Genomic DNA, 17,278 nt, shown 5'->3' on the forward strand with positions numbered 1-17,278 from the left:
TCCAAGAGTTTTCTTCAATTAAAGCTTTCAGAGATATCTACACAAATGTCAAAACAAACAAAGAAGTCACACTTAGTGTGAATCACAGTGAAATCCATGGGTGCCATAAACCTTCCTCATGCCACATGCTACAGCCCAACTTGTTGGTTAGTTTGTCCCGCTTGATGTTAACTCTCTTTATTTGGAAATAAATCACTCTCTCATCTCTGATTATTAAAATATTCAATTACGTTGTTCACTCTAGTTTATCACATTCAGCTATTCCATTTAAAATCCCGTAAATAAATCACTCTCTCATCTCTGATCATTAAAATATTCAGTTACGTTGTTCACTCTAGTTTATCACATTCAACTATTCCGTTTAAAATACCGTGTCAATCAACAATGTGGATATCTTGAATGAGTCAGATGAAGTATCTTTTAAAAAGACATACGAGAATAGTATTGTGGAATGGAGATTTTATTATCAATAAACTTGAATAGAATAAATAAGAAGAAAGGCAAACAAGGTAATGTTGAGGAAGAGAAAACTATTCCAATGCCATTTGTGCATGTAAATTTTCCTCAATCAATGGCGCGTATGGAGTTTTTATATTGACACCTGTATGAACACAGGAAGAAGTCACAATTCTGTGAAGCACATTGAAATCCTGTAGTACGATAAACCTTCTTCCAGCAAATGCTGCAGTGCAGCTTATTTGTTAGTCGATGCACGACAGGTGGTTGGTGGAGTGCCCCGACATCACATCGCTGCCCGAACTTGAAGTTCCGATACTCGCCCGACACCGTTGGCAGGCACCAGGGATGGATGGAAGCATCGCAGTCTCGGCAGTGATACATCCTGCTCCTGGGATGCATCTTTGTTTCACAGACTTCGCAATAGAAGTCACTGGGATGGTTGGCCGTAGCATCAAACGTCAACGGCAGCGGATGCTTATCCCATCTGCGATTATTCACTTGTAGCGGCAGCAACACACACTTAAAATCAAATGAGATTTGGCAGACATCACATCTGTAACAGGGATGGTAATGTGGATCATCGCCACATGCGCTGCACACGCGGGCAAGGAACATTAGAGTCCACACCCTCTCCGGACTGTACAGGTAGAGATGATGTGGGTGGGCTGTGTATTTTATGGTGTGGGGAAGAGAAACGCATTTGATATCAGCTTGGAAGTCGCAATTCGTGCACCTATAGAAGAGCCCATTTGTACACAATGTACAGGCGGAGCAGCAAACAGAGCTGAGTTTGGGACACATTTGAAGGGTTAAGATATGATCAGGGTGGAGTGGAGGACGGCGGAGCTCCGCTGGTAATCGGAAACAAGCTAAGTGGAGAAAGAAATTGCAATCACCACAACTTATGTAATTTGACCACCATGAAATTGGATCGGTGCATCCATCACATACTATTAGCGACCCACACTGAACAAGTTCAGCGTCGTCTTCAACATCATCATCATCATCTTTATTTTCTTCTTCGTCTTCTTCTTCATCATCATGCAGTGATGCCGAGATTAAACGTAACTGATGGTCATGATTATGGAGTTTATATTTGCCTTTCACCAACTCATTATCATTACAAATCACACGTACTCCTAATTTCTTAATAAAACCTCCAATCACATCTCCCGCTACGTCATTTGTGGGCAACGCAAGGACATTTCCATCATTATTGCTCCTACCAAAGACAATTCAAAAGTGAGTTGAAAAAGTTAGTGGATTGTGAGTCCTACTTTTATATATTAGTTTTATAATAAAATGTGCCAAAAATGGTAAAAGTGAAATGGGGAAAATTTTAGGGGACGGACGGAAATGAAAAACTGAGATAAATTTTGGTGGACGGAGATAGTATCTTTTTCTTTCCTTACTTTTTTTCCAATTAATGAAATAACATTGTTTTGAATATCACCAAATGATGACATTTTATATACATACGAATGAAACAATTGGAAAAAATTTTGAACTTTGTGATGTTATTTTATATTCCAATTTCAAGACTTATACTACCAAACTTTGTGATTTAAATGAATATTTCCCTATGAATGTCTGAATCTCCAAACTTATGCAACGAAATACAAGCAAAAAAGTTGTAACAAATCAAATATTCAAATATTATAGTGATAACTGTAAACTACTATATATTTTTTATAAACTCCAAACTATGATTTAGATTTCAAAATTTTACGTTAACAGATAACAAATAACATCAACCGAAAATGTCAACACAAAAAATAAAGAATGGGGGATCTTACTTGACGAAGGGAGAATGAGATATTGTGGCGCAGTTGAGATGGACAACATATCTGCAAATGACACAATGATAGACCCAATAATAAGGGTAAAATCGCTTGAAACACACATCACACCTGAATCGGTAGTCGATATATTCTAGTGGAAGACGGTAAGCAAGGGAGAGCGGGTGGTCGTGGAGGAGGCGGTTCATGGTAGGGCCCAAGGCGGCACAGCTCTCATTGATGCAGTAGTCGCAAACGGTGCAGATATAGGAGTTCCCTGGGTGTACAACTCCGCAAGCATCGCACCTGAGGCCCGGCTTCTGCAACAGCTTTAGGTGATGCTGTGGATGGCTGGGATGTTTGGTGAAGCTGGCCTCACCCACCATGTCCATGCTGTGCGCGCACTTTACGTGGATCTGGAAATCGCACGAGCCGCACGAGTACGCAATCTCCGTAATAATACCTCCACATGCTAAACATGAGGGAAAGGGATAAAAACCCAGTCGTTGTTGGACAAGGGTGTGTTGAGGGTGGAGGGTGTGACAGATCTCTCGCGGCATCTCTGCGCATCCTTCGTGTAAGTACATCCCGGGCCGGCACTTTTCACTGCATTCGTAGATCGTCTCTCCGTTTAAGATTTGCATCTCGCAGGCATAACATATTTCACTGTTAGTAACTGCTTGGGTGCGAATAAGTGGATGTTCATCCACGATATGATGGAGCAACTCGTGCTTTCCATTTTCACTCATCCTCTCTCTTTCTTTTTGATGAATTTGCAGCTGATTAGTATCTACTTACATATATACTTATAAATCTTGCTCCTTACCAAAGTAATATTAGGGACAACTTAACATATAAGAAAAGAATATTCATATTTTCCTTTAAATTTCTTATCATAGCTGGGGTGGATGATTTATTCTTCAATATTGTAAAATGTTGCTCTTTTCAAGGGATCATAATATGGTAATGTAATTAATTTTGAGTTACTCGAACAATTTAAAAGTTAGTAGGAAACACCAAATTTCCTTTAATTTATTTTTACTACAGAAGAATTATTTTTTTCATGGAAGTAGTATCACTATATTATAGAGAGCTTGACATAATCATTTTCTTTCATACAAAAACATGCATACATCCAAAGAGCATGTACAAAAGCAGTTCATTTTTCGAATTTTTTTTATCTTTTATTCTGCGCCTTTATCTTTTTCTTATAAAATATTATTTAATTTTCTACTAATATATTTTAAAGTATTCTATTCTCTTTAGTTGAATTACTTTTTTTACTTTTATTATTACTAACGCCTTTAACTTTTTCTTTTAAAAATACATATTTAATTTTCTACTACTTTAATAGATTTAATTTTCTTATCTTTTCACTATTCTCTTATAAAGCTTAGTTATTATTCATTTATTACCTTTTTCTATTTACAAAACATTTAACTCTTTTTAATACATTTATTTTACTTTGATCATTTTTAATTGTTTCTAAGCATTTAATGTGCAATTACCTATAAAAATGCAATTCAAAATAATACTCCTAACCTATAAAGAATAGAGGGGAGAAGGAGATAGTGTGAAGGCGCAGTTGATAAGGACAACATATCTGCAAATAACACAATGATAGACCCAATATTTAGGCAAAAATTCCTTGAAACACGTAACATATCTTACACATCTTAGTATGTAAGACAAAAATAGAGAAGATAGTAAAGTGGGAGTGTTGTTCATTTAAAGCGTTTTACATTTCTGAGATATCTACCACAAAGGTTAAAACAAACGAAGAAGTCACATTTGTGTGAATCACACTGAAATCCATGGGTGCCATAAACCTTCCTCATGCCACAGATGCTACAGGCCAACTTGTTGGTTAGTTGATACGCGACAGGGTGTTGGTGAAGCATCATGCCATCATATCTCTGTCCAAACTCCCTTATTTTCTGAGACCAGGCCGACAAGATCCGCTCCCGTCGAGGATGGCTTGTAGAATACCCAAAATCGTGCTTGTGAAATGCCCCGAGATTATATCGCTGCCCAAACTTGATGTTCCGAAACCATCCCAGCACGGTTGGCAAGCACGCAGGATGGATTGAAGCATCGCAGCCTCGGCAGTGATACATCCAAGTCTTGGGATTCATCTCCCGTTCACAGTGATCGCAGTAGAATTCACTTGGATGGTTGGCGCTAGCATCGTACGTCAGTGGCAGCGTGCTTATCCCATCTACGATTATAATATTATAAACTTGGTGCGTCATCAAAGAATATCTTAAACAAATTGTTTTTTATAAATTTTGACCCAGAATAATGAACCTAATCAAAGGCGGCGTGGCATTGCTCGTAAAGTGGTGCACGGTTGGTCATCTTCTGTTGTGGATCAGCGTTGAACTCGTTGAGGTCAAATTTGTTTATGTTGTTAAAATAAATTGAGGACCAATTTAACACAAACTCTATTAGTGTCACGACCACAACTCCCTAGTACTAGTGAGTGTAGCTATTTCGTAACTAAAATAACCGCATTCAATCATGAAATAGCATAAGAACAATAATCCAACTCGAGGAAAAAAAGTTTCAAAGGAGACGGGGTACATAGTCAAAAGGAATCAGAGTATGAAGATCAAAAACATAAGTTTCTAGGATAAAATTCTAGTGCAGCGAAAGAGTCCAAGACAAAATAATATGTATGAGGACATACTACTTTGGGCTACCTACTACTTATTAACGGTCATTACCCAACACCTTCGCCTCCCCGTTCACGTTCAACCTGCACATTAGAAAAGAAACATGTAGGGCTGAGTACTTGATATACTCAGTGGGCACATTGCCGAAACAAATTTTCGTAAAGAGTTTTGTCAGCCAGTTGAGTGAATACGGGGTTTTAACTTGAAAGGCCCGAGTCACTAAAATTCTTTTCATTTCATAAAGTTGATTGCGCAATCACATAACATAGATACCATATCTGTAACGTATGTGAACCGGGAATGTGGCCACATTCCACGACGGTCACTGGATCGGCCAACTTAAAAGCTAGCTCACGATCCCCATATGTGTACACTAGTTCGAGTAGGCTTTACTTCCCTACTGGGACCCGAATTCGATTAAACATAATTGGCATAGCCAAACAGATAGGTAATCCATAAAACATAAAATGACATGACAAAACGTAAGTAGCAAAATTTTCACATAGTCATGCTAGAAGCAAATTCACATTTTGAAAGAGAAGTGCCCACCTCAAAGCAAAAATCTCTATCCGTAATTTCTTTAACTTGGCCTTAGACGCCGTGTGAAGACGTCCCTTTAGGAAATAAAATAACCATATACTTAATTAGATTTTGAGATATCCATTAAGCTTAAACATGAATGCATCCTAAGTGCGTGCTCATTTTATTCTTTCTCTAACTTTTCTAGAAGAGTTCTAGATTTCTTGAATACCAATTAAATCAGTTGATTTAATTAAATTAGAGAAATTTATTCGCTTAACTAAAGGGTGTTGCCTCCTATGCCATTTATTTAAGCACTAGAAAAAGGCTCGAGGTCTCTTCATCGTTAGCGTATCATATTTTCTTAAATTTTAATCATTAGACCACTTATACTAAATTCCGGAAAATTAGACTTATCCTCGAGAAAATAATTTGCGGACTATTATTTAATCCTTAACGTAGGAAAGTCCATGATTTAATTAAATTCTTAGTCCATACTTTATTTAGTTGATGGCCCAACAAAAAAAAAATGCAGCCCAACACAAAAAATTAAAGAGGCCCAACAATTAAATTAAGGGAGGCCCAATAATAAAAAAAAATTAATGAAAAGCAGACCAATACTCCCTCTTCTCAAAACTATCGGCTCCCCCCCCTCTCAAAAACTCATTCCCAAAATCAAAACCCTAGTTTGGAAGGGAAGACCGGCGGCGCCTCCCGTCATCCGCCGCTAGCTGCTCCGGTCGGCGCCTCCCTTGCGCCGCCGGAGAAATTGATGCCTCCCCCCCAAATTCATCGGTCTCTCTCTCTCCCTAAAACAGAATTCCCAAATCAACAGGAAACCATAGCCTCCTTCTCAAAATCTCTCGTCTCATCCCCACCGCCTTCCGAAACCGGCGTCGACGCCGGCCGTGAGCTCAGCGAGGCGGAGCTGTCGTCGCGGCTCCGTGAGGCGCTCTCAATTTGAGTCGCGCCGGTGCCCTCGGCATCTCCGTCGCGCCCTCCCGTTCCATCGTCGTTTCATCCTTCACTGGCGGAGTCGCCGACAGGAAAGAGGCGTCGCCTCTCTCTCTCCCTGCCTCCGGCGTTCTCCTGGCTTTTTCCGACGAATCCTCTATCGCCGTCATCGCGGATCGCCGCTGCTGCCTCCCATCCTTTCACGGCGACTCAGCGCCGTCACTGCCATCTCCGGCTGAAGCTGACGCCGTTCGGCTTGCTTTGCAGACCAGCGCCGCCGCCGCCGCCGTCGGTCGGCCTTGAAGCTAAGTTCCTCTTTTTTTTTTATCAGTCTAAAGCTTGGTCTATTTAGCTTGAGTTTTGGGGCAGTAGCTATGATAAGTTGTTGCTGATTTTTTTTGGATAGAGCTTATTAAATTGTTGGGCTGGGTTCATGAACTACCATGAGCGAATGCTGTAGAAAGATGGCTATGATTTGCTATTGTTCTTGGTCTATGAGGCAGACTATGGTTCGCTTGCACTATTTGCTATGATGTGGAAATCCTAAAGCCCTAAGGTCTGGAGCATGAGGTTCTAATATGATGCACAGTGGAGTATTTTGATTACCTTGCCTGTGGATCCCTCTTGTTTTGTTGAGATGCTCCTAGGCTCACTGCCACTCCCTTCACTCTCTTTGCTCCTTCGATATTTTTGGTGTTTAAAGGTGGTGTGGAGGGGGTTCATAAGTACTGTGGAGGGGTTTTTATAGGCAGAATTCTTGAGGTACTATGGGCGGGTATTACATTCTACCCACCTTAGCAAAAATTTCGTCCCGAAATTTTGCTTATGTTACTCAAACAGCTCTGGGTACCTTTCCTTCATCTTGTCTTCAAATTCCCACGTAGCTTCCTCGTGACCATGGTGTTTCCATAAAACTTTCACCGTTACAATAGATTTGTTCCTCAGTTCCTTGACCTTCCTATCCAATATTTCCTCTGGCTTCTCTTCATAGCTTAAGTCTGGTTCCAAAACCATTTCCTCTTGGTGGACTATGTGTTTCGGGTCGAACACGTATTTCCTCAATTGTGATACGTGAAAGACATTGTGTACATTCCCGAAACTCGGTGGGAGTGCCAATCCGTACGCCACAGGACCCACTTCTTCTAGAATCTCGTAGGGTCCGATGAAACGTGGCCTTAGCTTGCCCTTGACGCCGAATCTCGTAATCCCTTTAGACGGAGATACTTTCAGAAAAACTTTGTCTCCCGCCTTGAACTGCAGATTGGTTCGGCGAGCATCCGCGTAAGACTTCTGCCTATCTTGAGCTTCCTTGATTCTCTCACGGATCTGACGGACAATCTCTATCATTTCCTTTACAGAATCCGGTCCGAGTATCTTTCTCTCTCCGACTTCATTCCTGTAAAGCGGTGGTCTACATTTCTTTCCATACAATGCTTCATTTGGGGCCATGTTTATAGATGCTGACAACTGTTGTTGTAAGCAAACTCTATAAATGGTAGTACTAGCTCCAAGTTTCCTCCACGGTTGAGCACTACGGCTCTCAGCATATCTTCCAAGGTCTGGATTGTCCTCTCAGACTGCCCATCAGTCTGTGGATGGAATGCCGTACTGAATTCAATCTGGTGCCTAGCTCTTGCTGCAGGCTTATCCAAATCTAGAAGTAAATTTCGTATCACGGTCTGATGTGATCGTCACCGGTATTCCATGTAATCGTATGATCTCTTGCACGTAGATTTGAGCTAACTTGTTCGATTCGTAAGTAATACGAACTGGTACGAAGTGCGCGCTTTTGGTGAGGCGATCTATAATCACCCAAATAACAATCCTGTCACGAAGTGCGCGCTTTTGGTGAGGCGATCTATAATCACCCAAATAACAATCCTGTCACGAAGTGCGCGCTTTTGTGACCTTGGCAACCCTGTCATGAAGTCCATAGCAATGTGTTCCCATTCCCACTCGGGGATTTCTAGGGGTTGCAATTTCCCATAGGGTCGTTGATGTAGAGCCTTCACTTGTTGACATGCTAGGCACCTTTCTACAAACGACGCTATGCTCCTCTTCATGCCATCCCACCGAAACTGCTTCTTCATATCTTGATACATTTTCGTACTTCCTGGGTGGGCAGTATAGGGTGTTTCATGCGCTTCGCTCATGATCTCATTTCTGAGAACCTCGTCATCGGGTACACATAATCTCCCTTCAAAAGTGAGGGCGTCATCCGCTTCTTCATGATAACTCACCTCTTTTCCCGACCTCACTTTAAGACGAACTTTCTCTAATGCTTCATCACTCCTTTGAGCCTCAACAATTATGGCCCTTAAGTCTGGTTCAATCACTAAAGGGGCGATCCTACCTTCCACCGTCTCTGGTGCTCTTACTACCTCCAGCCGCATCTTAGCAAATTCCCGTATGAGCTCCTCATTCTGTGTGAGGAAGGTGGCCACTTGGGGCATAGTCTTCCTGCTCAAGGCATCTGCCACTACATTGGCCTTGCCTGGGTGGTAATTTATACCACAGTCATAATCCTTGACTAATTCGAGCCATCTGCGTTGTCGCATGTTTAAATCCTTCTGCTCGAAGAAGTACTTAAGGCCCTTGTGGTCCGTGAAGATCTCACATCGAACTCCGTAGAGGTGATGTCTCCAAATCTTTAAGGCATGTACCACTGCTGCTAGTTCAAGGTCATGAGTGGGGTAATTTAGCTCATGTGGCCTGAGTTGGCGTGACGCGTACGCAATCACCTTGCCATTCTGCATCAGTACGCATCCAAGTCCAATCTTTGATGCATCGGTGTACGCTACATAGCCTGCTCCTGGTGCTGGCACGGCTAGGACTGGTGCGGTGGTCAACTTTTCTTTTAATAGTTGGAAGCTTGCTTCGCACTCCGGCGTCCAATTGACCTTAGCTCCTTTCTTGAGCTGTTGAGTCAGTGGTCTGGCTATTTTAGAAAATCCTTCAATAAACCTTCGATAATATCCAGCCAAACCTAAGAACTTCGAATCTCATTAGGCGTTGTTGGTGACTGCCAACGTTGTACTGTTTCCACCTTTGCAGGGTCCACTCGGGTCCTTTCTGCCGTTACTATGTGTCCAAGGAAGTTCACCTTGTTAAGCCAGAACTCACATTTTCCAAACTTAGCATAGAGTTTCTCGGCTCTCAACGTCTCTAAGGTGGTTCTCAGACGTTTCTCGTGTTCCTTCTCGTTCTTCGAATAGACTAGTACATCATCTATAAGGACTAGGACGAACTTGTCCAAGTATGGATGGAACACGCGGTTCATTAAGTCCATGAACACTGCCAGGGCATTTGTAAGTCCAAAAGGCATTACAGTGAATTCGTAATGGCCGCATCTAGTGCGGAACGCCGTCTTGGGTACATCATCATGTCGGACTTTCAGTTGGTAATAGCCTGATCTCAAGTCCATCTTCGAGAATACACCCGCCCCTCGAAGTTGGTCAAAAGGTCATCAATCCTTGGTAGAGGATACTTGTTCTTGAGCGTCAGCTTGTTCAACTCTCGGTAGTCGATACACATTCTCAGTGTTCCGTCCTTCTTCTTCACGAAGAGCACTGGTGCGCCCCATGGTGACACACTGGGTCGGATGAAACCGAGGTCTAGTAATTCCTGTAGCTGTATCTTGAGTTCTTCTAACTCTTTAGGCGCCATTCTGTATGGTGCCTTCGATACCGAGGCCGATCCTGGTTCGAGATCGATTGTGAATTCTAATTGCCTGTCTGGCGGCAATCCTGGTAGTGCGTCCGAAAAGACATCTGGGAATTCTCGTACCACTTCTACATCCTCAATCTTACGGTCCTCTTTCTCTTCTCCATTCAGATAAACGAGGTATGCAGAGCATCCTTTCCTTATCATAGTGGCCGCTTGTAGCGCAGAATCTATGGACTTTCGTCGCCTCACGGATATTCCGTGAAAGATTGTGGGTTCTTTCCCTGGGTATTGCACAGAGATCTGCCTTTCCTTACAAAGAATGGTAGCGTAGTTCTCGGCTAACCAATCCATTCCCAATATGATGTCGACGTTCCACATCAACATTACATGTAAATTGTGAGCCACTAACTTAAGGTTTCCCATAGTGAATTATCCCACCTCCTTTTCTCTCGGAAGTTTTGCTGTTGTTGAGGTGGTGCTGCGGCAACAAGTATAGTTGACTTCTCTCTGGGCATGGCTGCCTCAATATCCAAAGCTCGACTCAGTGATTCGGGGTACGATAACCCTCCAAGGCTTGCCAAGGCCATCCTTATTTCGTACCTCAGACCGGCACAAAACTTATCAGCCATCTTCTCATCAGTGTCGACTTGGTCAGGCGCATAGCGAGACATGTCGCAGAACATTATGTCATACTCAGTAACGGACATCCGTCCTTGTTTCAAATTATAGAATTCCACTTCCTTGGCCTTACGGTAACTCTTCGGGATGTACTTATCATACATTCCAGTCTTGAATTCATTCCAAGTCATCTGAGCCAGTTGCTCCGGGGTCAAAATTTTCTTTCGTGCCTCCCACCAGAAATCAGCTGATCCTGTCAGTTGGAAGGTCATACAAGTCAAGCGTTCCTGGTCATTGCAGTGCAGGAAGTTGAAGATACGTTCCATGGCGCGTATCCAGTTTTCAGCCACCACTGGATTCCCTAAGCCATTGAATACCGGTGGGTTGCACATTCAATCTCTTCTTTTCTTGAAGCCTCGTTCCATACATTATGTATATATATATATATATATATATTTTAAACTAGTTGTTCGCTTATTGCATAAGAAGTGTTATTCGAAAATTTTGATATTCTTCAATGTATTTCCAATACTTTTAGTTCATTTGATTATTTAGCTTTTACTTGAATTTATAAGTTTAAAATTTCACAACAACAGGCTCGAGTTCCATTTATTTTCACGAAAAGAGAGAATGTTACTTTTCTAGTTCGACATCACTATATCGAAAACAAAGTACTGTGCGGGTATTACAATTAGTCCAAAATTTATATTCCCGGTTTGACTTGGTGCAAGGTTAAAAATTGTGAAGAAAAATGGGTGGAAGAAGATAGTGGAATGTGAGTCTCACTTTTTATTTACCAATAAAAAATTTAAAAATGACATGGGTTCTCATTGATTGTCTCTTACTTTTCTTATTCGAAACTCCAACAAACAGACTCGCGTGTGAGATTTGTTGAACTAAGATTTCGACCATGGGCGATATTTATCCGATTAAATTCGACAAGGTTAGTGATGTGAATCAAATTGTAGTCCTTATATTGTTTTAACACACATTTTTAGGTGAAAAATGAACTCATTTTGATATATTGTAGGACAAAAGACCAATGCATAAGAGAGGGGGAAGAAAACAAAGGTCCGAATCTGATCAGTAATTAGCCATGCAAGATTAACTTAAAATGCTTCTACAAGTCCACCATTCCATTCACCTTCGGAAGAGCTTCGCATGGATACCTCGCACGCCTCAATCGGAGTCCGGATGAAGAAGATACAGCTGGTTTACGAAGACTGCGCAATGCAGTGCAAAACGCGCGGCCGGGCGTCAAAACGCTCGACCTGATCGAGAATATGAAAAAATGCCCGATCGGGCGTTTTTCAAGGTGCAGATCGCCCGACCGGGCAAATGCTACTAGGCCTGTTTTTCGAGCCCTAACTATTAAAATAGCTAGGGCACGACTTCCAATGCATCTTTGGCGGTTGTGGGACGAACTTTGAAGAGCATTTAGAGCTTGGGAGCTATTTTTAGAAGGAGAGAGAAGATCAAGCCCCCTTCCACCTAAAATCAAGCCTCATATGGTAGCATTTACTCATCTTCTTGTATTGTTCCCCACTATGAGGGGCTAGATTTTAGGAATTACTTCTAGTTTGTTAGGGAGCTTGTAAATATGAATCCATAACTTTGTTTTCATAGATTTCCATGTTTTGGTTCTTATCTATATCTTTATTTCAATTCGTGTTGGATTTTTCTAGGAAACTTAATCCGGTAAAAGCCTTACCTTCAATGTCTCTTTACCTTGGAGTAGGGAACTAATATAGATATGGAACCCTGGGCTAAAACTGATCATGGGATAGTCCAGGGTGGATCTTATGCGACTGTAGGAGTGAGGGGTTGGTGAGTAGAGCCTAGGAGACGTGATCAGCTTATCCTAGGTGTAAAATTCCACGATCAGTGATCAGCTGCGTGAGAGTGTAAAATCAACACGATCCCGATAAATATTGGAAAGTAATTAGATTTTAGGATTCATGTGAACAAGCAACCCGAAACAAGCTAGAAGTAGTCTTTCTTCTCTATTGTGTTTCTATTGCATTTTCTTACCTTCTCGTTTTAGTACTTCACTCGCCTCTTGATCCTACAAAACTCAAAATCAAACTAATTTACTGTTTTTTAGTTAAGTTTAGTAGTTTTAGCAATTAATCTCCTCCTTATGGGTTCACACCTTTTATATTGCATTGCACGTCTATATACTTGTAGAGGTAGTATTTTTAGGGATTTATTACTTGTTTTGTGTACTTAAATTGCACCCTAAAAATCACAACAGTTAGAATATTATGAACTTAAAGTGTGAGTAAAGAAGTAAAGAATATCCAAAAGAAATTGTTTTTACCTAAGAATCTCTTTTAGAATCGCCTTCTTTTGTGTTGCTTTTAGAATATGTATATGAGAAGCTGAAACCTTTTTCTTTTTAATTTGTCCCAATTAGTGTCACTTCTATATTTGGAAATACATCTCTTTTCTTATTTCAATCACGTTTTTACTCTACTTGATCACACTCAATTATTCCATCTAAAATCCCGTGTCATTCAACAATGTGGATATCTTGAATTTTAGACAAATGGAATATCTTTTAAAAAAACATATGAGAATAGTCTTGTGGGACGGAGATAATATTATTATGAATAAACTTGAATAGTATAAATAAGAAGAAAGGTGAAGAAGGTAATGTTGAGGAAGAGAAAACCATTCCAATGCCATTTCATGTAAATTTTCCTCAATCAATGGTGTGTATGGAGTTTTCATATCCACCACAGTCGTCTGCACACATGAAGAAGTCACAATTCTGTGAAGCACATTGCAATCCCGGAGTACCATAAACCTTCCTTACGCCGCATATGCTGCAGCCTAACTTATTGGTTAGTTGACACACGACAGGGTGTTGGTGAAGTGCCCCGACATCACATCGCTGCCCAAACTTGAAGTTCCGATACTCGCCCCCCACTGTCTTGAGGCAGGTGGGATGGATGGAAACATCACAGTCTCGGCAGTGATACATCCCGCTCCTGGGATGCATCTTCGTTTCACAGACTTCGCAATAGAAGTCACTGGGATGGTTGGCGGTAGCATCAAACGTCAACGGCAGCGGATGCTTATCCCATCTGCGATTATTCACTTGTAGCGGCAGCAACACACACTTGAAATCAAATGATATTTGGCAGACATCACATCTGTAACAGGGAAAGAAATATGGATTATCACCACATGCGCTGCACAAGCGGGCAATGTGTGTTAGAGCCATCGTCATCTCTCGAGTGTACAGATTGAGATGATGTGGGTGAGCTCTGTGTTTGATGATGTCGGGCAGAGAAACACATTTGATATCAGCTTCGAAGTTGCAATGTGTGCACCTATAGAAGAGCCCATTTGTATTGTACGAACAGACCTTGCAGTAAACAGATCTGAGTTTGTGACTCATTTGAAGGGTTAACATGTGATCATGTTCGGGATGGAGCGGATGACAGCTGAGCTCCGCTGGTAATTTGAAACAAGCTAAGTGGAGAAAGAAATTGCATTCACCACAACTTATGTAATTTGACCACCATGAAATTGGATCGGTGCATCCATCACATACTATTTGAGACCCACACGGATCAAGTTCAGCATCGTCTTCATCATCATCATCATCATCATTTTCTCCTTCTTCTTCTTCATCATCATGCATTGATGCCGAGATTAAACGTAACTGATGCTCAGGATTATGAAGTTTATATTTGCCTTTCACCAACTCATTATCATTACAAATCACAGTTACTCCTAATTTCCTAACAAAAGCTCCGATCACATCTCCCGCTACGTTATTTGTGGGCAACACAAGGACATCTCCATCATTATTGCTCCTACCAAAAACATTTAAAATATATATATGTTTAATTTATTCTATTTAATACTCCTATAAATATTGTCACATTTTGACCGGGTATGAATTTTAAGAAATATAATGGAAAAGCAGTTGAAAAAGTCAGTGTGAGTCCTATTTTTATATATTAATTTTATAATAAAATATGAGTGAGAATGAGTTAATGGAATATGAGGTCTGCTACCAAAAATGGTAAAATTGAAATGCGAGACAAACAAAAATGGAAAAATATGGCAAACTTTATAGGAGGGAGGGAGTTCTACTTAATAAATACTACTCCCTCCGTCCCACAAAGATTGTCCCGTTTTTCCATTTCCGTTCGTCCCACAAAGTTTGTCCTATTTCACTTTTACCATTTTTGGTAGTGGACCCCATATTCCACCAACTTATTCCTACTCACATTTTATTATAAAACTAATACTTTAAAAGTAGGACCCACATCCCACTAACTTTTTCAACTCACTTTTCATTACATTTCTTAAAACCCGTGCCGAGTCAAAGTGGGACTATCTTTGTGGGACGGAGGGAGTACTAAAAGACAATCAAAATTCATGATTCGGATATTTTGTCAAATTCAGTTGTCAATGTCCAACTATCAAATTGACAATAAAGGAGGGGAAAAAAACTCTCAAAACAAATTTTCGCAGTTGTCATTTTTGGGCCACACTCAAAATTACGTGTTTCACTAAAATAAATATTTTATATTTTTATTCTTTCCTTCCTCTTTTACCAATTTAATGAAATAAGGTTGTTAAGACGACGTATACGTACGGATGAAATAGTTGGGAAATTTTGTGATTAAGTTATTATTTCCCTAGCATGTGCAATAAATGTCTGGATCAGGTCTCTAAACTTATGAAATTACGAAACTCCAAGCTACGTCTTTTCTACAAATTCTAAACTATAATTTAAATTTCAAGATTTGATTTCAACAGAAAATGTCCAAATGGAATTTGTAGGATATATAAAGTTTGTATTTGATTAGGTCACAACTTTAACTTTGTATAGCAGTATAAATCTGTAATTTGGAATATAAAGTGCAATTAATTAGCTCTAGAAAAATGCAATTCAAAATACTCCAAGAAAGATTAATGGGGAATCTTACCTGATGGGGGGAGATAGTGTGAAGGCGCAGTTGATATGGACAACATATCTGCAAGTCACACAATGATAGACCCAATAATAAGGCAAAAAATCCTTGAAACACACATCACACGTGAATCGGTACTCGATATATTCTTGTGGAAGACGGTAAGCAAGGGAGAGCGGGTGGTCGTGGAGAAGGCGGTTCGTGGTGGGGCCCAAGGTGGCACAGGTCTCGTTGATGCAGTAGTCGCAAACGGTGCAGATATAGGAATTCCCTGGGTGTATGACTCCGCAAGCATCGCACCTGATGCCACGGCCCCGCCGACGCAACAGCTTTAGGTGATGCTGTGGATGGCTGGGATGTTTGGTGAAGCTGGCCTCACCCATCATGTCCATGCTGTGCGCGCACTTTATATGGATATTGAACTTGCATGCGTCGCACGTGTACGCAATCTCTACAGTCCAACCTCCACATACTGCACATGTGGTATTGGAATCCCAATACGCTAGAGCTCGTTGTTGGATGAGGGAGTGTTGAGGGTGGAGGGCGTGAGTGATCTCTCGCGGCATTTCTGCGCATTCTTCGTGCAGATACATCCCGCGCTCGCACTTTTCGCTGCATCTGTAGATCGTCTCTCCAGAGAAGATAAGTATCTGGCAGACACTACATGTTTCACTGTTAGTGTCTGTTTGGGTGAGAATGAGTGGATGTTGATGGAGGAAATGATGGAGCAACTCGTACTTTCCATTTTCACTCATCCTCTCTCTTTCTTTTCTTCTTCTAATAGATTTTCATGAATTTGCAGCTCACTTACATATATATACTTACAAATCTTGCTCCTTACCAAAGTCATATTAGGGACAACTTAACATATAAGAAAAGAATATTCATATTTTCCTTCAGAATTTCTTCATCATAGCTAGAGTGGATGATTTATTCTTCAATTTTGTAAAATGTTGCTCTTTTTAAGGGATCATAATTTGGTTATGTAATTTAATTTGAGTTACTCGAACAATTTAAAAGTTAATAGTGGGAAATACAAAATTTCCTTTGATTTTTTAACTGTATAAGAATTATTTTTTTCATACGGAAGTAGTATAGTATATCACAATATTATAGAGAGCTTGACATACTCATTTTCTTTCATAAAAAACATACATAGATCCAATGAGCATGTACAAAAGCAGTTCATTTTTCGACTTTTTTTTTTATCTTTTTCTTAATAAAATATTATTTAATTTTCTACTAATATATTTTAAAGTATTCTATTCTCTTTAGTTGAATTACTTTTTTTACTTTTATTATTACTAACGCCTTTAACTTTTTCTTTTAAAAATACATATTAATTTTCTACTACATTAATAGATTTAATTTTCTTATCTTTTCACTATTCTCTTATAAAGCTTAGTTATTATTCATTTATTAAATTTTTCTATTTCTAATACATTTAATTTTTTTGTTAGTTATTTTTAAGACTTTTTAATGCATTTATTTTACTTTGATCATTTTTAATTGTTTCTAAGCATTTTAAAGTGCAATTACCTATAAAAATGCAATTCAAAATAATACTCCTAACCTATAAAGAATAGAGGGGAGAAGGAGATAGTGTGAAGGCGCAGTTGATAAGGACAACATAGAGACCCAATATTTAGGCAAAAATTCCTTAACCCATTAC

The 17,278-nt window shown here is 40.2% G+C and overlaps 3 protein-coding genes across 5 annotated transcripts; all 3 read right to left on the reverse strand.

Moving 5' to 3' along the window:
* Window positions 1–444: 444 nt before the first annotated feature.
* Window positions 445–3,106, reverse strand: LOC125219500. Of its 2 annotated transcripts, XM_048121491.1 has the most exons (3): window positions 2,370–3,106; window positions 2,256–2,306; window positions 445–1,681 (listed from the first exon to the last, which is right to left on the reverse strand). In XM_048121491.1, exons 1-3 carry the CDS (start codon window positions 2,984–2,986, stop codon window positions 565–567), a joined length of 1,785 nt encoding a protein of 594 aa, XP_047977448.1. In that variant the 5' UTR covers window positions 2,987–3,106; the 3' UTR covers window positions 445–564. The 2 variants fall into 2 exon arrangements, with proteins under 2 accessions (XP_047977448.1, XP_047977447.1); XM_048121490.1 differs by having other exon boundaries at window positions 2,256–3,105.
* Window positions 3,107–10,455: 7,349 nt separating this feature from the next.
* Window positions 10,456–11,061, reverse strand: LOC125224159. The gene has a single exon (XM_048127518.1). It carries the CDS (start codon window positions 11,059–11,061, stop codon window positions 10,456–10,458), a length of 606 nt encoding a protein of 201 aa, XP_047983475.1.
* Window positions 11,062–13,267: 2,206 nt separating this feature from the next.
* On the reverse strand, window positions 13,268–16,360 carry LOC125224001. Of its 2 annotated transcripts, XM_048127328.1 has the most exons (3): window positions 15,745–16,360; window positions 15,622–15,669; window positions 13,268–14,496 (listed from the first exon to the last, which is right to left on the reverse strand). In XM_048127328.1, exons 1-3 carry the CDS (start codon window positions 16,197–16,199, stop codon window positions 13,374–13,376), a joined length of 1,626 nt encoding a protein of 541 aa, XP_047983285.1. In that variant the 5' UTR covers window positions 16,200–16,360; the 3' UTR covers window positions 13,268–13,373. The 2 variants fall into 2 exon arrangements, with proteins under 2 accessions (XP_047983285.1, XP_047983284.1); XM_048127327.1 differs by having other exon boundaries at window positions 15,622–16,360.
* Between the last annotated feature and the right edge of the window lie 918 nt (window positions 16,361–17,278).

Source organism: Salvia hispanica, chromosome 4 (assembly GCF_023119035.1).
Source record: "Salvia hispanica cultivar TCC Black 2014 chromosome 4, UniMelb_Shisp_WGS_1.0, whole genome shotgun sequence".
Taxonomy (NCBI): Eukaryota; Viridiplantae; Streptophyta; class Magnoliopsida; order Lamiales; family Lamiaceae; genus Salvia; species Salvia hispanica.